The sequence below is a fragment of the Peromyscus eremicus genome, chromosome 22 (genome assembly GCF_949786415.1).
Source record: "Peromyscus eremicus chromosome 22, PerEre_H2_v1, whole genome shotgun sequence".
NCBI classification, from domain to species: domain Eukaryota; kingdom Metazoa; phylum Chordata; class Mammalia; order Rodentia; family Cricetidae; genus Peromyscus; species Peromyscus eremicus.
The window spans coordinates 41,921,734-41,943,121 of NC_081437.1; the positions used below are offsets into that span (position 1 = coordinate 41,921,734).

Consider the following 21,388-nt stretch of genomic DNA (forward strand, 5'->3'; position numbering starts at 1 on the left):
AAATATGACTGACCTTGAGTCAAAGTCTCAAGGCCTGTCCTTTGGTGCTAGCTCTGTTTGTCACTCACTAAGGTTCCCTGGCATTCCTGCTGCTGACCCACATGCACCCAGGGGTTGCTGCCTTCCAGGACACTGAGTGAGAAGCATGCCCAGAGCCTAGAAATGAGGATCAGAGGTTGTTTTGTTTGTTTGAGATAGGATTTCATGCATCCCAGGTTAGCTTCTAACTTGTTGTGTAGTGGAGAATGACCTTGAACTTCTGATCCTTCAGCCTCAGCCTCTCAAGTACTGAGATTATAGGTATGGGAACCATACCTAGCTTCTTGCTTTTAATTATATAAAACTATGTTTCTACATTTTTTTAATGTAAGGGAAATGTGTTATTTGCATTTTCCATTGGGTTAATGTTTTCCTTGTTTGGAATTAGGACCACATTAAAGCATTTAGATTGGGCATGCAATAGTGAACACATATTTGTACTCCCCTAGACATGTCTGCTAAGTCACACTTGCTGAGGGGAACATCTGGAAGCAACATATCTGTTGCTCTTGTTCTCTGAGTCTAGCATGTGTCAGCTGCATTCTAGAGCATTAGAGCCCACTGGAGGACTGACCCCCGGGAGGGGTACAGTACTGGCTTGAGCTGTGAGCACACTGGTTTCTGTCTCTGTAGTAATGAGCTGAGCATGAAGACAGACTCACGCTTAAACTTGCTGGACGACGGCACACTGATGATCCAGAACACACAGGAGGCAGATGAGGGCGTCTACCAGTGCATGGCAAAAAATGTGGCTGGAGAGGCGAAAACACATGAGGTGACCCTCAGGTACTTGGGGTCTCCAGGTAAGTGGAGGATATTGCACGAGAAGGCTACCCTAACCACCCACCCTCTTCCTCCTTTCTTTGTACTCCAACTCAGTGAAGTCTGAGATGGTAAAGTTTCCATGCCAAGTGGCTCACGAGATTTCTGAAGCACAGGGTCATAGGTCGTTCTAACCTGCCTCAGGCCCAAGGCTACACCCTGCTGCAGGGGTATATACAGAAGCTTTGAGTTACTGCCACAGGTAAGAAATGAGGAATAATCATAACCAGTTCCATCTGCCTATGACAAACAGACTTAAAATCCTTAATTGCTTATTCCTCAGTAAGCCATATAACATCAGTAATTGCAACCACCGTGATTTAAATCCCATGAAGCTTTATAGGAGCAACCACACTAACAATCGCCAGTGGACTTACCTCATCCCTGTTATTTTGCTTAGCAAATACCAATTACAAACGAATTCATAGTCGAACTATGATTACGACCCGAGGTCTACAAACATGTTTCCACTAATAGCCACCTGGAGAGACTGGCCATGCCTCACGGCAGGTACCCTGCACAGCCACATCAGATACATGCTTCTTGGCACTGAGGCCTCTGCTTACCAAGGGCTTTGATTATTTCAAATTAAAGTTTAAAACGCTGATTTTTGTTTAGCATATCTATGCTTAAGGTACTCGCATATCATATTTAAAATGCCAAACGTCTGTCCAAACCAGAGGAAACACAGCTGTGGCCTTTGCACCTCTGCTACAGTTCCACAGGCACCAGCCCTGTTCTGGTCTGCTTGCTCTGTCCATGGCCGGTGTTCACTGTTCATCCAGACAGTGGAACACCATAACCCAGCAGTTCTCAACCTGTGGGTCACGATAGTTTCTGGTTTTTTGTTTTGTTTTTTGAAGAAAGGCAACATAGAACATAATCCATTTACTAACTTATACTCTGGGGTGATATACCACAATCTAGGTGCTAATGCCCACAAGGAAAGCTGTATATAGAGTCTCAGTAGAAACTAGAAGTGCATGTCAAATTTTGCAAAGCAATTTTTTTTTTTAAATTTTGTTTTTTGGAACTTTTTGGATTTCATGTTTTATGGATAAGGGTTGTGAACCCACAAGAAACAGCACAGGGCATAATACAGACTTAGGAAATCATGTGTAGGTTGAGTATCAACGGTAGTTTCCAATACAAGGGTAGTTGTAGGGTAGTTTCCAATACAAGGGTGTGTGCAACTTCCATTCTTATGACCATGGCTCCCTCTCTCCAGGTAGGCTATGTCTGCTATGGTCCCACTGCGTGTGAAAACCTTCCTGTGAAACATACTAGCAAATGTGTGGACTCCTCCCATTAGATTTAGAGTTGACACTGTTCTTTCATTTGCAGGGTTTTTTTTTTTTTTTTTTTTTTTTTTTTTTGTGTGTGTGTGTGTGTATATGTGATGAAAGTGATATTTTTTACATGATTTAAATATACCCCACAATTTCTTATGGCAATAGAGACTACCACAAAGGTTTAATCGGGTTGCCAGTGTATTTATAATAACAAAAGCAAAGGTTCTTTAGAGAATTTAGAATCTGTCTGGGGAAAGAAATACAGCTCTCCCCATAGTGGTGGTCACTGTCCACAGGTTGCCTACCTTTAGTTGACCTGAGTGTGGGCACCATTTTATTTTCTGTACTTTTTCCCCCCATTAATCCATGTGTGCATGTGTGAATGTGGAGACATGTGTGCCACAGTGCAGAGATCAGAAGGCGACCTTGGCTGTTGATCCATGCATGCCTTGTACCTTGTTTGAGACAGAGTCTCTTGTTGGTCACCCTACGTACAATAAACTGGCTGGCCAGCTAGCTTCTGAGGATTCTTCTTCTGCTTCCCATCCTGCATTATAAATGATGGAATGACAGATCCTATCACATCTGAGGTTTTGTTTGCTGGGGATTTGAACTGAGGCCCCTGTGTTCACATGAGCCATTTCCTCAGCCCCATCTATGTATTTATTTGGAAAAGCAAGACAACAAGTGATTATGTAATTAAATGTTGTTGGTTTTACTTATTTTGGAAGCCATTAGGGTGAATGGACAGCCTAGGCATCAAAAATACCAAGTAGAGATCTTGTGAAGCTGTGAGAAATTAATTGAGAATTTCTGTTTGTGACAGCCCGACCCACTTTTGTAATCCAGCCGCAGAACACAGAGGTACTGGTGGGCGAGAGTGTCACTTTGGAGTGCAGTGCCACAGGCCACCCTCTGCCGCAGATCACTTGGACAAGAGGTGACCGGACACCCTTGCCGGTTGACCCGCGAGTGAATATCACTCCCTCTGGAGGACTGTACATACAGAACGTCGAGCAGAGTGATGGTGGAGAGTACACATGCTTTGCCTCCAACAGTGTGGACAGCATCCACGCCACAGCCCTCATCATCGTACAGGGTGAGCCGTCAGACGCTTGTCTTCTCATGACTCCATCAGTAGTGCCCTTGGCTTTGCCCGGCCTTCACCGTATCACATGCCCTCTGTACCACTTAACTTACCCTTTCATTTTTCTTTGTTTTTTGAGAACAAGGTCTTCGCAGCCTAGCCTGGCCTTGAACTTTCGATCCTCATCTCAAGTGCTGGGATTAAGGTGTGCACTGCCATGCCTAGCTATTTTGATATGTATATGTGTGCATGCTTATGTGAACATGCTCATGCACATGTATTTTTGTATGTGGGTGGGTAACAATGTCAGGTGCCATTCTGGTTTTAGGGGTTTGGAGTTGTTTTGAGACTGAGTTTCTCATTGCCCTAGAAATCACCAAGTAGACTACGCTGGCTGGCCAGGAAGCTTCATGGACCCACCTCCCTAGCACTCTGTCCAACTTGGTTGTTTTATGTGGCTTCTAGGGACTGAGCCATTTTTTCAGCTTTGCCTTGATTTTTTTTTTAATTCTATGTGTTATTCACATCATACATCTTGATCCATTCATTCCCCATCCCTTCACATCCACCCTCTGTGCCTGCACCCTCCCAAATAAAACAAAATTCAAGAGAAAAAAGGAAGAAAGTGTGACCAAATAAGTCATGCCATATGCTCCTTTGTCCATACATCTCGACTTGCAAGTGTTCATTGCAAAGAGTCACTGGTCTGGTTCGAGGCCCCTGGTCTCTACTACATGTTCAATGCTGGGCCCTGACTAAGATTCTTCCTGGACATCCCCCTGCCACCCTGTGTTGTGGAGATCCTGCAGCTTTAGGTCTGTGGGTCAGGTCCCTTGACATGCTCTAGCAGATCATAGATGGGGTGGATGTTGGGGAAAGCCAAGTCATAACCCTGGGTCTGGGCCTGGGCAGCTATAGGGTTGGTCCACCAGATGGGAAATTGGGACAGCTCTCCCATAGTCACAGTTTCGGGGCTGGCTCCCCTACACCTGCACTAACAGGGTTGGCTCTATTGTGCTACCCTGGCGAGGTGCAGGGGCTGCTCTCTCGAGTGTTGCTGCTGGTGGGGGTCAGGGATGCCTCTCCTACTCTTATGACCACAGGGTCATCTCTCCCACCTGCCTCTGGCACTGATGGGCGGGAGGGGGGCACATCTCTCCCGCCCCTGTTGCCACAAGACAGATGGGTAATGGGGACAGCTCTCCCATGGTCACAGTTTCAGGGCTGGTTCTCCTACACCTTTACTAACAGTATTGTCTGCCTTGCTTTTTAAGATCTTTAGCATCCCTTCCATTTGACCTGTCACACATGATTTGGTGGTTAGACAGCTTTCCTTAGGAGAATAGGACTTGGAGGTTGCAATGTTCAGAGTACCCAGGTACTGGCGTCTATGAATGTGGACATGAATACCTGGGCATTGAAAGTAAATCAGTGTGTATTGATGCAGATAGCTCTGAGTATATCCTGAGGTCACAGTAATAGTGAGTCAGCGTGTGCACCTTGCATACAGCTTTGAATGTACTGACATTACAGCAATGTGTATACGGTATACATTGCCAAGGGCACAGTGGTCATGAGCCAGTGTGAGTGCTTTGCATACAGCTGTGACATTTCTTAGATTACAATGCCATGTGCATCTTGTGCATAGCTGTGAATGCAGACCAAAGTACCAGTGTCACCAAAGTCTACTTGGGAAACCAATGAGTTTTATAGGGGTTATTTACAGGAATATGGGTGAGCAGAAATGATTCAAAGACAGCTGCATCACCAATGCCCACCCAAGCATGGGTGATAGCTCACCAAAGCAGGGAACCTGGAGGATACTGCACAGCCTGCAGGAAGCTCAGCAGTTTGGAGAGTATCCTTTCCAGTTGGCTCAGTTGGTCTGAGCATTGTCCAAGCAGCTCCATGTTTTTATTCCTTCTGGTCAGCTTGGTTGATCTCTGCTGCGTTGAGGCTGTTTGACTGGTGTTGACTGTTTCTTCCAGGTGGCTGGGACTGTCTGAGAGTCTTCTCTCAGCGGTGTTATTGTTTATATACTGGTCAGTTTGGGGGACTTCCTGAAGCTCTTTTGTAGTGTTTCCCTTCCCCTAGACCATCTGCTGTTTCACCTGCCTTTCGTCGATACTCCTTAAGTCTCCCTCCAAGACGGAAGGTTTTAATCTTGGAGGAACTGCTTACAAAGACCATGATACCCTTGGTAAAGTCCCTTGGCTGTGCTGTCACTGTATAGGGTGTTGTCTCTCAGTGTCACATTTAAATGTTCTTCCCCTGCAGCCCTTCCTCAGTTCACTGTGACCCCTCAGAGCAGAGTGGTCATCGAAGGACAGACTGTGGATTTCCAGTGTGAAGCTAAGGGCTACCCTCAGCCAGTCATCGCCTGGACCAAGGGAGGTAAGGTGTTGCCCTGGGCCCTCTGTCTTCTCATTCATCTGGGACACAAGCTATTGTCCCTGGGTCAGGCAAAAACCAGTATCTTTCCCAAAGGGGTGAGCTGTGGCATTGAAGAGGATGAGGTACTCATAGAACCTGCCTTGTAGTGCCGCACCGGTGGTCCCTGTAGGCATCATGGATTGAAGCCGTCTTTGCAGAAGGACTCAGGGTGCCTGTTGGAGCATCTGTACGGTGGTTCACAGTGTGTGGGCTAGAACCTGTAGAACCCACTAAAACAGGGTTTATACCCTAATTCCCAGAGCTGTCCCACCATTTCTGCACTGGGTGTGTGATCACTTAACACTTGGTCAGATCATGGCTGGGTCTGATGAAAACTCATCAGGTTGGGTGAGACTGTGGCAAGGGCAGGTGCTAAGTTCACTGAGGAAACCTCTGTAGGTCTCCAGTGTTCCTGCCCTACAGCCTAGGCAGGGACCCTGGAGATGATCTGCCACCTTGGCTTAAATGAAAAGGTCACTGCATCCTCCTTCTGGGGAGTGCTCATGGATCCTAAGAAACAGAACGAGGTAGAGGCCAGTTGCACACTTCCTCTTGGTTGGCTAGGAAAGCTACCTGGTGGAAAGGCTTATCCACAAAAACGTGTGCCAGTATCCTCAACCTCCAAGGGGGCTTGACTTCTGTGCAGTCTGGGCCTAGGTTCTTTTTCTGTCTGTTTCCTTAGGCATAGCTTGGGGTCAGCCCTACAGGCACTTGAGTCCTTGTCTTGTCCTCACCCCTAAATTGCCTTTTGGCTCTGTTCTCTGTCCCTTTTTGTGATATTCCTGGGATATGATATTCCTTGACTCCTCCTTTACTGTTGGAGCCCACACGGGGATGTTGAATAAGTACCTACTTGATGGAGCAGGAGTGGGCATTTGGTACCTGATCCAAGAAGTTCAGCCCAGTGACATTGCCATCTTCAGAGATAACATTCTCTTTAAATTGCCTGGCTCTGACCCTAACTCTGAAAGCCTCTATATCCAGGGTGACTGCTGTCTTGCCCCACTTTGTAGGGAGCCAGCTCTCAGTGGACAGGCGGCACCTGGTGCTATCCTCAGGCACACTCAGGATCTCTGGGGTTGCCCTCCATGACCAAGGCCAGTATGAGTGCCAGGCTGTCAACATCATCGGCTCCCAGAAGGTCGTGGCCCACCTGAATGTACAGCCCAGAGGTAAGTGCTGTTGACTGGGTAGATTTGCGAGTGCCTATCACCAGTGACACACTTCCTGCAGCTGACATCAGCATCAGTATTGTAGTTCTAGCTCTTCTGATCACTGTGTTCTGCTTAGAACCATGGTACTTGTGTTCATGAGGGATTCACAGGCACTTATATCTTTATTTCCTTTGTTATAAAGACATTTATTCATTTCATGTTGGCCTCAAAGAGTCTGACTTCGTTAGTGAGCATATTAGGGAAGACAACTAGATGCAGCCTGAGGCTCTTGATTTCTGTAAGGCTGATGAGGGTACCATGAACCTTGTTTGTCTCTTAGACCCATAATGTCCACTGTGGGTTTTGTGGACTCCCCTCCTGTACTTGCTTGGCAAACACAGTGTGCTCAGGTGCACTTCCCCATGGTGGGATCGCACAGTGGTGCCTGCCAAGCTACCTCTTCTGCCCGATGAGTTTTGAACATCAGGATCATTGTTTTGTCAGTGGGCCATGTCACACTGCATGCTGCTGCCTCTTGGTAGTGGGTCTGAGTTGAGGAGTGCAGGCAGCCTGGCTTGCCAACCAAGCCGCCATTTTTCATCTTAGCCAACAAGTTCACTTGCAGGGCTCTGGGTTGGCCTGTGTGGGCGCTGCTCTTCTGACGCTTTGTGATATGAATCAGGAGCTGCCTCATTCTCCACACTTGCCTCCTAGTCACCCCGGTGTTTGCCAGCATCCCAAGTGACATGACTGTAGAGGTGGGGACCAATGTACAGCTGCCCTGTAGCTCCCAGGGGGAACCGGAGCCAGCCATCACCTGGAACAAGGTAAGAGCTGACACCTCACCCAGGCTCTCTCTAATGTGGGAAGTGTGATGCAGGAAACGTGTGTTTCAAGTACCCTGAAGGCAGCCTTAATAATAAAGATAATGAAAACAAAATACACACTCCAGCATCAGAAGTAAAGAAAGTCCTCTACAGGTACACAACTTCAAGGAGTGAAGTTGAATTTTTATTACTTCATTTTTCTTTGCTCTTCATATTTAGCCCATGGTTAGGCAGAATCCACATACTGTACACAAAGGAGCTTGCTGAGATAGAATAGTGACCTCACTAGGGATCCCTCTGAGTGCCAGTTCTCAAGGCTCTCCAGCTCCTTCGCTGCCCACCCACCTTCTCCACAGTGGCACAGCTGTGGTCTGCCACAGCTTATTATTTTCTGTCTCTGAATTGCCCTCTCTCCTAGAGGCCTGTTTCTCTGAGCCCTTTCCATCACAGCTCATGGCCTCCAGGAGTTACCATAGGTGCTCCCAATATAGTGGGGCTCATCTATTGCACATATCTCTGTTCTCAGTAAAGGACAGGTATGTGGAAGAGCTTGTCTCATTGAGTTGGACTTGGGAGAATAGTAATAAGTCTTCCCTGGGAAGATTGGGACAGATGTAAAAATAGCCTCAGAGATTTGTTTCCATTTGAGTCTTAACACTGGATGGACATTCCTTTCTCCCAGGGCAGCAACTTCTGTTTCCCAATCTTACTGCAATATCATTTTTATTATTTTGCTCCAGGATGGTGTTCAGGTAACAGAAAGTGGAAAATTTCACATCAGCCCTGAAGGATTCTTGACCATCAATGATGTTGGCACTGCGGACGCAGGTCGATATGAGTGTGTAGCTCGGAACACGATTGGATATTCCTCTGTCAGCATGGTACTCAGTGTGAATGGTAAGATGTGTATGCCAAGGACAATGCATTGTCTCAGAGGGCTTGGGAGATATAATATCAGGGCTGTATCTTCATCCTATGAGCATCCATTTAGGGTGTGTGCTGGTTAGTTTTAACTGTCAATGTGACATAATCTAGAATCACCCAGGAAAAGTTTATTCAGGAATTATCTAGATAGGGTTGGCTTGTTGATATATCTGTAGGAGATTGTCTTGATTGTTAATTAATGTAAAAAGACCAAGCCCACTATGGGTGGCACCATTCCCTGGGCAAGTGGTCTTGAACAGCGTAAGAGAAGACGAAGGATACATTTGATTTTTCTGTGCTTTTGACTGGATTTGGTACTTTTAAGTTCTTGCCCGACTTCCTCAATAGTGAACTGTAACCTGGAACTGTAAGCCAAATATATCTTTTCTTCCCTAAGTTGCTTTTTGCCAGGATATTTGTTACAGCACCAGAAATCAAATGAGAATATGATGGTAGTATGATTCACAAGTCAGAAAGTTTGGCCCTAACTAGGTCAATGGCTGAGCTTACCTTGGAGTATCTTCCTCTTCCTGCACTTTTTTTTTTTTATTTTTTGACAGCTCTTTTCATACCCAATAGTGCATTTTACGATGATCCCTGCAGGCATTTCCATGCCTCCCAGTTGGTTATGGCTATGTGCAGCCTGGGATGTTCCTCATGCACACGGACTGTCCTTTCCCAGGGTAGTAATTAGCCAGAGTGTGAAGATTTCATCTCTGCATCCTCCCCCACTTTTATTCTCCCCTCTGCCTGTCTTGCTTAACTTTGGGGAAGAGGAGAGCCAAGAACCCTGCTCAGACACAGCAAAGGGAAGAAATTGATGAGAGAGTTATGGGGTCTGGAGCTCAAGGAAGGAGTCAGGGCTGAGTATGTTAACACCCTGGCACTAGATGAGGTCACCCAGGAGAACCTGTCTAAGAACCAGAATGGCCATTCTGCCCTTGGGTGTCCAGACATCAAACTGGCTAAAAAAGGAAGTCAACAAAAAGATATTCTCCAAATGACCAGTGAGGAGATGGAGCCAGAGAGCAAGGATTGTATCAAATAGACTCTGTACCTGTCAATCGATGTGGAGAGAAGAGCCAGAGTAGGGAGAAGAGGAAGAAAGATGATGAGTGTGAACAGGAAGGCAATATGCATAAATGCACCAGAGGCTGGTCGAAGCAGGTAGTTCCCACTGTGTCCCAGGCAGTGGAGTTTTGCCTGAGCAGGAGAGTCTATCCCAGCCATGCCTTGTCTGTCCCCGGGGAGGAAGTCCATCCCAGCAGGGGAGTTCACCCTAGCCACACACTGTCTGCCACAGCAACCAAGTGAAGGGTCATTTCAGCAGGTCTCTTCAGCTGTGTCCAGGCCTGTGAGGATATAAAGGAGAACTAACCATTGGGTTAAGATGGAAGTGGTGAGAGCTGCTTCAGTGGCTGAGGGTAAAGATGGGTTAGGGTGGGGTTATTTGTGCTTGGCAAAGACTGACTACTGACCAGTTCTTAGGAGGTGAGAAAGGAACAAGAACTGAGACTCACACTGGAGTTTGTGGTACATGCCTTTATTGCCAGCACTTGGAATGGTGGTACGTGCCTTCATTGCCAGCACTTAGAAGAGACAGGTAGCACTCTGTGAGTTCAAGGCTGGTTTGGTCTATACAGTGAGTTCTATTTCAGCCAGGGTCTGGCATATCTTATCTATATAGATACATAGACAGATAGATATAGATGTATACATATAGGTAGATATGGATAGACAGACAGACAGATAGATACTAAGACCTTGTTTCATAAAAAAATAAAATAAAATAAAAAGGAATCAAGTGTGAAGCTTTGATGGAGACAGATTGTGGTGTGTTACATTTGCTGTGTATTGTGTGTGTATCTGTGTGGTGTGCACTATGGTGTAGGCTTATTCTGTGTGCGATGATGATGTAATATGGTGTGATGTGTCATCTACAGTGTGTTGTGTGGCATGTTTATTCTGTATGCTGTGGTATGTGTATTATGTGTAGGTGGTGTGTGCAGGGCATCTGGGTATCTAGGTGCTGATTTATTTATTTTTTGCTCTGTGTGTGTGTGTGTGTGTGTATATGTGTCTGTCTGTCTGTCTGTCTGTCTGTCTGTGGGCCCTAATAAAGATGTCGTGATGATGACCACGGAAGCAGGGTAAGGGACTGGCAATGGGGCGGGAAGTAAAGAGTGGAGTCCAGCATCGGGGATGGTTGTCCTTTTAGAAGAACAGAGACTTCTAGAATGAAGGCACCTCCCCTGATGTCACTGTCCACTAGGTAGACCTGAGAAGCCTCAGCCCCCCACAAATGTCATACTGGGTATAAGCACATGTGTGCTTTGTGTCACAAACATTTTGCCACTTTTATAGGATATCATACAATTTTTCACAATTAAAGAGCATATGATTTCCATACTGTTTAAAAACAGCTTCTAGCAGAATTTGTGATGAAATAGCTTGAGCATTGGTTCAGCAAACAGAAATATCTTTTGGATGAAAGCATGACTTAGGTCTAGATGATGTCGTGTCTAGACGTGGTTGTATGAGTAAGAACGGAGTGTTTATTTTTTTCTGCTAACGTGACTTCATGTTTTCCTAGTTCCTGATGTGAGTCGAAATGGGGACCCATATGTCGCTACCTCTATTGTTGAAGCCATTGCAACCGTTGACAGAGCCATCAACTCTACACGGACACACTTATTTGACAGGTATGGTGGGCAGGGCTGTGGTGCTGGCCTTGGATGGGGAAGCGGGTGGGTGGGGTGGAAGTCATGTTTTCCTAGTGCGTGGGTCTTTTACCTGTTTCACTCCCCACACTTCACTATAAAAGTTCTAAGAAATTCCATATGACAGCCACCAGGAGCGTCAGCTGACTGGCTTCTCTGGGGTTAGCGTGCTAGCAGGAGGTGGACCTTCTTCACAGGCTCTGGACTGTGATTCACAATCAAAACATTTTTTAGAAGACCCACCTCATTCTTTTTGGCTTGTTAGAAACCATTTGGCAAAAACAAAATGTTACTGAGGTGGCCAGTGGCTCCGTCCATGTTGGCAGCTGCTACAGACTCTCTGCACCTTACCTGAAATGCGATGCCCGTGACTCTCTCTCTTGACTTATTAATGGTTTGTTTTCAGTGTCTTTGGTTCTTGTTTGTCTGTCTGTTGCTCTGTCGCCTTCCACCTGGGATGAGTAAGGTACAGTGCACCACGTTGTCCAACGTAGCGATAGAAATTTAGAAATATCAGTACAGTTTTAGTTTCTGGATTTTGTCCCCAGTGATTTATCTCATTGATTCTCTCTCTCCCTCACTCCTGCCAGCCGTCCTCATTCTCCAAATGACCTACTCGCCCTGTTCCGGTACCCACGGGACCCCTACACAGTGGGACAAGCCCGGGCAGGAGAGATCTTCGAGCGGACCCTACAGCTGATCCAGGAGCATGTTCAGCATGGCTTGATGGTGGACTTGAATGGAACAAGTCAGTACCATGTTCTTCCACCTTCTTACTTGAGCATGAGGTAGCAAACACACCCTGCTGCATGTGCATTGTGTGAGAGGCTCTGGCCATGACTGCATTAGTATCTGAGCCCATTTTTTCCTGAACTTGCACAGGTCCTGGTGTCTCTTTGGGTCAGCTGAGGACTTTGCCTAGTATAGGACCTGATTAGCTGAGCTGTGGCTGATTGATCTGTGTCTCTGCTGGGCTTCCTGTGTGTCCTTCTTTCTACAGGCCTAGTCCTTGTGTGAAGGGGAAGCTTCATAGGACAGTCTTGAGGTAGCTGGTGTTTCTAATTGCTTCTCCCAGCCTGGAATTCCTCATGCCCCCTTGCTTTCTTGGATCTTTGTATGGATATTTTGAAGATCATCCTCTGTAAGCCTTTAATATGTGCAGACTGAGTCTCCAGAGCCAGACATAGGCTAGAGATACTTTAATGAAAAGGTTCAGTGCCGACTTTGACCAGCAGAGAGAGACAGAAAGAGAGTAAGAAAGAGAGAGAGGGGGAGAGAAAATGTACATGTATGTGTATAGGTCTTATATGCCTGAATATGTGCACATATGTGAATGTAAATGTGCCCATGTGTGAGCAAGTATCTCTATGAGCATATCTCGCATAGGGGCATGTCATATGAGTGTGCAGGCAGCATTGTGAGTGAGTGTGCATGCATATGTGTGTGTAGTTATGAGAGTTCATGTGTGAGTGCATACATGAGTGTCAGCGTGTGAGCATGGCCCCAGATTGCGTGTGTACAGGTGTGTACATGCACAGATGGCTTTTCTGAAGACTCTGGTATATTCTGCAGGGGAGGAATAGTGAGGAAGGTGAAGGCCTTGGTGTAAGCAGAGTTTTCCCGTTCTGGGAGCCACTTCCAAATTACTACACAGAGACTTATATTAATTATAAATGTTTGGCCACTAGCTCAGGCTTATTACTAACTAGCTCTTACATTTAAATTAGCCCATTTCTATTAATCTATGTATTGCCACATGACTCGTGGCTATACCTGTCCTCTAGCATGTCTTGCTTCCTGGGTGGCTGGCTGGCATCTCTCTCTCTCTCACTCTGTCTTTCCTTCCCCCAGCATTCTCAGTCTGGTCACCCCGCCTATGCTTTTTGCCTGGTTATCATCCACCAATGTGTTATTAACAATGAGCATAATCCACAGCACCTTGGCTGTGCTAATGTCTACAGGCAGCATTTGATAAAACTGAGCTCTGAGCATGGGATCCTGGGGTCATTGTGTGGCTATGCTTGATGACTTTAGGAAGTTCATGGACACTTGGTAGAGGCATGCTGCTGACCAACAAGGCCTGCAGTTCTCCTGTAGCTGGTGGACAGTCCGAGGTTCTTGATCAGGACGCCAACCCAGTAGGAGCCTACCCCTGGCTGGACAGGTTGGAGGTTATGTTTTGTGATGGATTCTGTGAAATTCAAGGCCAGTGTCTTGAACAGTGTCCTAGGGTGATGGCAGAAGACTGGAGAGGATGGCAGGAGTCACACATGCAGGTGGCTATAGGATGGCTTCTGAAGAAAAGGCGTTTGTGTATAGTAGTCAATGCAATGTGTAGGGATGGGCACAGGGAAGCTGTTCCATAAGGAGGGGACCTCCTGTGGCTGGTGTAGAGGTACATTCTCTGCCTGTTCTGTGAAGCAATATGAGGTGAGGCTGAAGGTCCTCGGCTTTGGACCGCTGAATGTGACACTCCTTACAGAGCCAGTCACATTATGAGAACCAGTGGTATGTACCATAGGCCTGATGGTAGGGCATCGAAACTATTAGCAAACAGTGAGCTGAGCCAGATGGTACATTCTACATCAGATGCCAGAGCATCTGCAGGCACCAGCTGAGACACTGAGGGCAGTGGTCTGCACTGCTGGTGGAAGTCAGTACCACCCTGCTGTGTTGCAGGTTACCACTACAACGATCTGGTGTCCCCACAGTACCTGAGCCTTATTGCCAACCTGTCGGGCTGCACGGCACACCGCCGTGTGAACAACTGCTCAGACATGTGCTTCCACCAGAAGTATAGGACGCATGACGGCACATGCAACAACCTGCAGCACCCAATGTGGGGCGCCTCATTGACTGCCTTCGAGCGCCTGCTGAAGGCTGTGTATGAGAACGGATTCAACACGCCCCGTGGCATCAATCCCCAGCGTCAGTACAATGGGCACGTACTCCCCATGCCCCGCCTGGTGTCCACCACACTGATTGGGACAGAGGTGATCACCCCTGATGAACAGTTTACGCACATGTTGATGCAGTGGGGCCAGTTCCTTGACCATGACCTGGACTCTACAGTGGTGGCCCTGAGCCAGGCTCGATTCTCTGATGGCCAGCACTGCAGCAATGTGTGCAGCAATGACCCTCCCTGTTTCTCCGTCATGATTCCCCCCAACGACCCCCGCGTGCGGAGCGGGGCCCGCTGCATGTTCTTTGTGCGATCCAGCCCTGTGTGCGGCAGTGGCATGACATCCCTGCTCATGAACTCTGTGTACCCTCGGGAGCAGATCAACCAGCTCACTTCCTACATCGATGCATCCAACGTGTATGGCAGCACAGACCATGAAGCCCGCAGCATCCGGGACCTGGCTAGCCATCGTGGCCTGCTGCGTCAGGGCATCGTGCAGAGGTCTGGCAAGCCTCTGCTTCCCTTTGCCACGGGGCCGCCCACCGAGTGCACCCGTGATGAGAATGAGAGCCCGATACCATGCTTTCTGGCTGGGGACCACCGCGCTAATGAGCAGCTGGGCCTGACGAGCATGCACACGCTGTGGTTCCGGGAGCACAACCGCATTGCAGCAGAGCTGCTAAAGCTGAACCCACACTGGGATGGGGACACTGTCTACCACGAGACTCGCAAGATCGTGGGGGCAGAGATACAGCACATTACCTACCGGCACTGGCTACCCAAGATCCTGGGGGAGGTGGGCATGAAGATGCTCGGCGAGTACCGGGGATACGACCCCAGTGTCAATGCTGGCATCTTCAATGCCTTTGCCACGGCGGCCTTCAGGTTTGGCCACACACTGATCAACCCTGTGCTCTACCGTCTGGATGAGAACTTTGAGCCCATCCCCCAGGGCCACGTGCCCCTCCACAAGGCCTTCTTCTCACCGTTCCGGATTGTCAACGAGGGAGGCATCGACCCACTTCTCCGAGGGCTATTTGGCGTGGCAGGCAAGATGCGCATTCCCTCCCAGTTGTTGAACACGGAGCTCACAGAGAGGCTGTTCTCCATGGCGCACACAGTGGCCCTTGACCTGGCCGCCATAAATATCCAGCGAGGCCGGGACCATGGGATCCCACCCTACCATGACTACAGGGTCTACTGCAACCTGTCGGCCGCTTACACCTTTGAGGACCTGAAAAATGAGATCAAGAGCCCCGTGATCCGGGAGAAGCTGCAGAGGTGAGTACTGGTCAGCTGGGGCACTTTCATTAAAGATGTGTGGATGCCTGGTGATCTTGGCTGTGAACCGTGGTGTTACCATCACTGGGTTCAAGTTTCCGTGGAAGCTCAAGGTCAGGTGAGAGAAATCCGTGGAGGCTGAGATTAGACAGCTGGCAGCCTGCTGTCTGGGATGCTACAGTGAGCCTCGTGTTGGGTAGAGGCATGTCTGCCAGCCTCTCTGTGCCCAGGTGGTGGACTTTGTAAGCTGCAAGAAGTTTTCTGTTGAGTGTTGAGATAGGAGTTGTATTTAACTGGCTAGGACAGGTAAGAGTCAGTGTCAAGTGGGCATCAGACTGGCCGGCCTCCTGGGGCTGGCTCGGTCTGTAGCCCCCTATGCTTACTCAAGTGGCCGTTGTTCATGGAAGAGGAGAGCTGGACAACAAACGGGCAAGTTTCGAAGGGCGACGAATATCCCACCACTCGGAGGATAGGCCCAGGTCTGCCCAGGATTGGGTCACTTCACCTAGGGCCAGGCTTCTTCTGCCTCCTGGGAGCTGTTCAGACCCGAAGATCTATGGAAGGGCTCTCTTTTTGTGAGATACCGCTGTGGTTTCTAAATGAGCGCTGCTCTGCCCTCTGTGATCCAATTCGTTTACATAATAGTATTCGATTACTGGCAAGGGAAGCATATGAGTTCTCCGTGGGAACCGTGTATTTTTTTTTTTTTTGTCACCGTTATGCTTAATTGGGATTTATGCTCACTGACTGTACTTCGTGTGCTTCAGCGTCCCCCTGTGTTCCTATCCAGATGGCCACAGATGACTTTCCCAGTCTTTTTTTTTTTTTTTTTTTTTTTTTTTTTTTAATTGCCAAAATATTTCAGAACTCCTTAGTTTCTGGTAATCCTGCCACTGCTGCTGGAGATGGTGATCCTGGCCTGGCTGCAGGGGAGAGACCCCTGGCAAAGACAATGCTTACCCCCCACCCCACCCCTACAACACACACAGAATTACTCATCAATTTTTTTTTTCTGTGAACCCATTACCAAGAGGAAAAATGAGACATAAACAGGAGGAGAGATGAATGGCAACAAAATCCAGGGCTGTCAGGATTTTCAGCAGACCTTAGGGACAGCAGCTGCCGTCTACTGTACTGGCAGCCTGTTGAAGTTTTACATTTCAGGGCAGCCTGGGGATGAAGAGCTGGGCTGAATCTGGGCTTCTCTCCCTGGTGTGCGTCCTGTAAGCTACACAGTCCGGGTCCCCAGGCCCCTGAGTGAGAGAGCTTTGTAGTGTCATGGAGACCATCCCCAGCAGGCCTGAATTGGATATCCTTCAGCCTCCTGCCATCCCTTTATGAGTGGGAGGGTGGAGGACAAGGAGCAGGTATCCTGAGGAGGCACTGGTATCTGGTGCCTGTGGAGCAAGACCAGCAACCCTCCAGGCTCCCATGTCAGGTGGCTTCTCTTAAGGTCTTGGAGGCTTTAGTCCAGCATGCTTGTCCCTGGACATCAGACAATGAGCACAGTTTGTGCTTGCAAAGCTGGATGCCAGCTTAAGTGAGAACACATTTATTCCACTCACAAGATGAATGAATATCTTTTCAATAGCATGTCACAGCTAGATGGTAGGGTATTCCGCTGTCGTTCCAAGCCTGCTGGGGAATGGAGCCAGGGGGTGGAAGATGCTATTTCATGCTCTAGCAGAGTCTCTAGCAGCAGTCGGAACCAAGACCACCTGCTGCCTTGTAATCTCTTGGGAAATTGAACAAGCGTAGAAAAGAAAGGTCTATAGGCATTGTTGTTTCTTTCTGTATGAACATATATTCCTGGAACTTGGAGGACTTGGTGAAAATGCTTTGTTAAACATTTTCAAATATGTAAGCTTCTTGTTAGATGTCTACCCTATCTAATTAACCAGTGTTTCCTTTGACAAGTACATTTCAATATATGGTAAGGCCAATTCCTGTTATTTTCAAATACGGCTACTCATTGTTCATATACTTAGGGAAGAAGATAGGTAGGTGTGCCTTGTGGAGTTAGATGGTTCTCCCTGAAGCACAGGAAAGAACGTTTTAATTTTATTATCTATTTTTGGCTTTTCAAATCATTTGTAAGGTGTGTGTGTGTGTGTGTGTGTCTGTGTGTCTGTGTCTGTGTCTGTGTCTGTGTCTGTGTGTATTTGTGTATATAACAAAAAAGGAATTTTTTTAAAAAATATCATTAAATATGCTTTAAAGAAATACTGGTGAGCTCTCTTTATTCAGTAAAAATCTGGAGAATGTGTGGATATGAAATACTCGCTGTGTTTCGTATCCCAGGCACCTGTGCTGGGCAGACCTGACTTCCTCCTTGTCTGTTCCAGGCTGTATGGTTCAACTCTCAACATTGATCTGTTCCCGGCCCTCATGGTAGAAGACTTGGTCCCTGGCAGCCGCTTGGGGCCCACACTCATGTGCCTGCTCAGCACACAGTTCCGACGCCTGCGGGATGGAGACAGGTGGGTGCTGGAGAACCTTGCTGTACTTAGATGGTTGTTCTGGACTCAGGACAGATGACGGTGAGGACCCCTCCCCACTTGCTGCCCTTCCGACGCCTCTGTACCTCCTGTAGCTGCCTGACACCCTATCCTTTCCAGCTAACACACTGAGTCCCAGGAGCTGTTGGTCTCTGAAGCCTTTTGGCTATTCATGGCGGCACTCAGAAGGACTAGAACATTGATGTTTGTTTTGTTTGGATTTTTGAGATAGGCTTTCAGTGTATATCTCAGGCTGGCCTCACTCATGGCAAGTCTTCTGCTGCAGCTGTGCACCGTACCACCTAACTGGGGCTTGTGGCTTGTGGCAAGACTTCTTTTCATTCTAACAATGTTAGTTTACTTTAGTGAATGGGAACGTTGGCCAGACCTATGGCTGAGAGTTCAGTCAGAAGTTTAGCCATCCATCTCTTTTGAAAAGTAGCCCATCTTCTTTCTTTCTATCCAGATGGGCAAATGTACCGTTTCTTATATGCTGGGGCTTTTTGCTTTTCTCACATTTATTGGGTGAGAATTTGAGCAATGTCTGGGTCATTTTTTGGTTTGTTTTTTGTTTGTTTGTTTGTTTTTTTATTTCTGTTAATGGAATCAGTGATTTCCATGTTGGAAGAACATTCTTATCTTGGATCCTTGTGGCCAGCTAGCTGTCTCCCTGCCTGCTGCTGACCCAGCTGACCCTGTTGTCATCTCTGGAGTACAGGTTGTGGTACGAGAACCCGGGCGTGTTCTCCCCTGCCCAGCTGACTCAGCTCAAGCAGACATCCTTGGCTAGGATCCTATGTGACAACTCAGACAATATCACCCGTGTGCAGCAGGATGTGTTCAGGGTGGCAGAATTCCCACATGGTTATGGCAGCTGTGAGGACATCCCCAGAGTGGACCTGCGAGTGTGGCAGGACTGTTGTGAAGGTACGTGGTGCCAGCCCCTCTTGCATGTCTCCCCATGCTTTGCTGCTCTGGCCCTTGATATGGTCATTATTTGTGGTTGCTTTGCTTGGTGAGTGGTTACGTGGTCTGAGAGATAAATGTCAAGAAGTCCTATCCTGAAGGCACCATATATCCTTCAGCCTAGGCTATATAGGTTGGTAACTCTACACCTCCACACTGCCTCGTGATGAACTTAGGAGACACAGAGGCACCCAAGGTTAGTGTGCCACTTTACCACCTTAAATAGGTGTACACTGAAATGCTGATAAAAGTTCAGCACGGTAGGGGCACACACCAGCCACTGAGCCATGTGTGAGCATAAATACCATGCATTTAACATCACATTCCATCCTCCTGCCAGTGCATCATGTTTATTGATGGCATTATCACCATAGATGCCTGTGTGAAGATATCACTAACTTTATTATCTTAGGCTGCGCTGCATTCTGATAACCAAAATACTGTGTAAAAGAAACAAAACTTGAGTGTGTCCTTATTGCATATCTAACATTGAACCTTTTGTACAGCTACATTCAGGTACTTGTGTGTTGGTCCCATGAATCACAGCCTCAAAGAATGATAAATAGCTCCTCAGGAAGCATAACAAGCAACCCATGTTGTGCTGATACCCTGTTGTAACTTATAGCCAGAGAAAGGAGCTCTGGACTCTCTTCTTGAGGAGGTAGAGAGTAACCTACAGGTGTGAGAGGTCTTGATGTTAGGGGTGGAAAGCCTCATAATGAAGTCTGTACAGTGTGGTGATACTTTATTTGTGCACCCCAATAAAGCTTATCTGGAGATCAGAGGACAGAACCAGTCACTAGATTAGACATAGAGGCCAGACACTGGTGGCACACACCCTTAATCCTATCACTCAGGAGGCAGAGATCTGTGAGTTCAAGGCCACACTGGAAACAGAGACAGGCAGTGGTGGCACACACCTTTAATCACAGAACTGGAGATCTCATGTCTTTGCTTCGGAAGGACACACGCCTTTAATCCCAGGAAGTGATAGCAGGAAGCAGAAAGGAATATAAAAGGACCAGGAGGCTTTTTAGCAGCAGTTCAACTGAGACTCTCAGGGGTGAGGACACAGAGGCTTTCAGTCTGAGGATTCATGGAAACAGGATCAGCTGAGAAGTTGGCGAGATGAGGTTGTCTGTGGCTTGTTCTGGTTCTCTGATCTTTCAGTTTTCACCCCAGTACCTGGCTCCAGGTTTTTTTTTATTAATAAGACTGTTTGCAATTCGTGTTACAGTGCAGTACATCCCAGTCTGCCTGGGGAGGCCTACTCCCTGTGGTGTCTGTCCACCTCACACACAGGGCTACCCTCACAGCTCTAGCAGCCACGGGCTTCCTGTGGTGACTGTTCTGCAGTCTCTTTCCCACTTTGCATTCTCGAGTTCCTCTCTTGGTTAACCTCAGTTTCCAGTTTCTAATTTGAGTGCATTTTTGGCTTTATCCAAACTATGATCAGAACCCCATACATAATCAAGCTGGGGGCATTTATAACCTAAGCCAAGTGACATATGTTTGTGGTGAGAAGAGGACTCAGGATGGATGCTCCAGCCACACATGGAGCAGCACACTTGGTCCTCAGCCCTGCCCTACCCCTTGGAGGCCCTGAAGAAGGTGGGCACATAGAAGAAAAGAGGCACACAGAGTTCAGAACTATGGTTATCTCTTATTTTTCTCCTAAAGTAGTCACCCAGGGTATTTATTAAAATGAGGTTGACTTTTGAAGCTGCATTTAACATCCTAAGAGGATGTGTGGTGAGGGTGGGGGTGGGGCGTATCTGTATGTGAATGTGTATGATCATGTGGTTTGCCCAATCTGATTTGTTTGTCTGCCTCTCCCCCATATGTTTGTATATATGTATGTATTGTGTTCTCTCTCTCTCTCTCCCTCTCTCTCTCTCTCTCTCTCTCTCTGTGTGTGTGTGTGTGTGTGTGTGTGTGTGTGTGTGAGAGAGAGAGAGAGAGAGAGAGAGAGAGAGAGAGAGAGAGAGAGAGAGAGAAAGAGAGAGAGAGAGAGAGAGAGAGAGAGAGAGAGAGAATTCACATAAAGGACATTGTGCTTACTGTGTACCCAGTACTAAGTGACTGCTCTTCTTGTGCTTCTTGTGCTCATATTGTGGGAACTTGTTCTGCTTTTGCTTCTTTTTTTGTTTTAAACTCTCATAGGTTTTTTTTTTTTGTTTTTTTTTGTTTTTTTTTTTTTTCAGTTTAAATACTTTCCTGCAAGGATGGCAGAGGATTTCATTCTGTTTGTAGGAACCTGTTGTCTTGAAAATAGTGTGCAAGGCCCGTTCTGATTTCCAGATACAGAGCCTCTATTTTCTGATAACACGACCAGATCCCCTTCTGCTACAGAACAGAGCCAGCCTTCACTGTTTACTTAAAAATATCCACAGTCCTGGAAGAGGTCGTCTCTGAGGCAGGCCTTGTCTTGGCATGTGCCCCC

The 21,388-nt window shown here is 47.4% G+C and overlaps 1 protein-coding gene across 2 annotated transcripts in view; it reads left to right on the forward strand.

Moving 5' to 3' along the window:
- Pxdn (peroxidasin) overlaps positions 1 to 21,388 on the forward strand; it is a 77,462-nt gene that overhangs the window by 46,876 nt on the left and 9,198 nt on the right. For both annotated transcript variants that reach the window (XM_059248473.1, XM_059248474.1), the window contains 11 exons: positions 673 to 842; positions 2,980 to 3,252; positions 5,518 to 5,634; positions 6,687 to 6,845; positions 7,542 to 7,654; positions 8,395 to 8,551; positions 11,172 to 11,280; positions 11,889 to 12,046; positions 13,978 to 15,481; positions 17,827 to 17,961; positions 18,698 to 18,906. In XM_059248473.1, the coding sequence (XP_059104456.1) occupies positions 673 to 842; positions 2,980 to 3,252; positions 5,518 to 5,634; positions 6,687 to 6,845; positions 7,542 to 7,654; positions 8,395 to 8,551; positions 11,172 to 11,280; positions 11,889 to 12,046; positions 13,978 to 15,481; positions 17,827 to 17,961; positions 18,698 to 18,906 (3,104 nt within the window). The remainder of the gene's footprint in view (positions 1 to 672; positions 843 to 2,979; positions 3,253 to 5,517; positions 5,635 to 6,686; positions 6,846 to 7,541; positions 7,655 to 8,394; positions 8,552 to 11,171; positions 11,281 to 11,888; positions 12,047 to 13,977; positions 15,482 to 17,826; positions 17,962 to 18,697; positions 18,907 to 21,388) is intronic.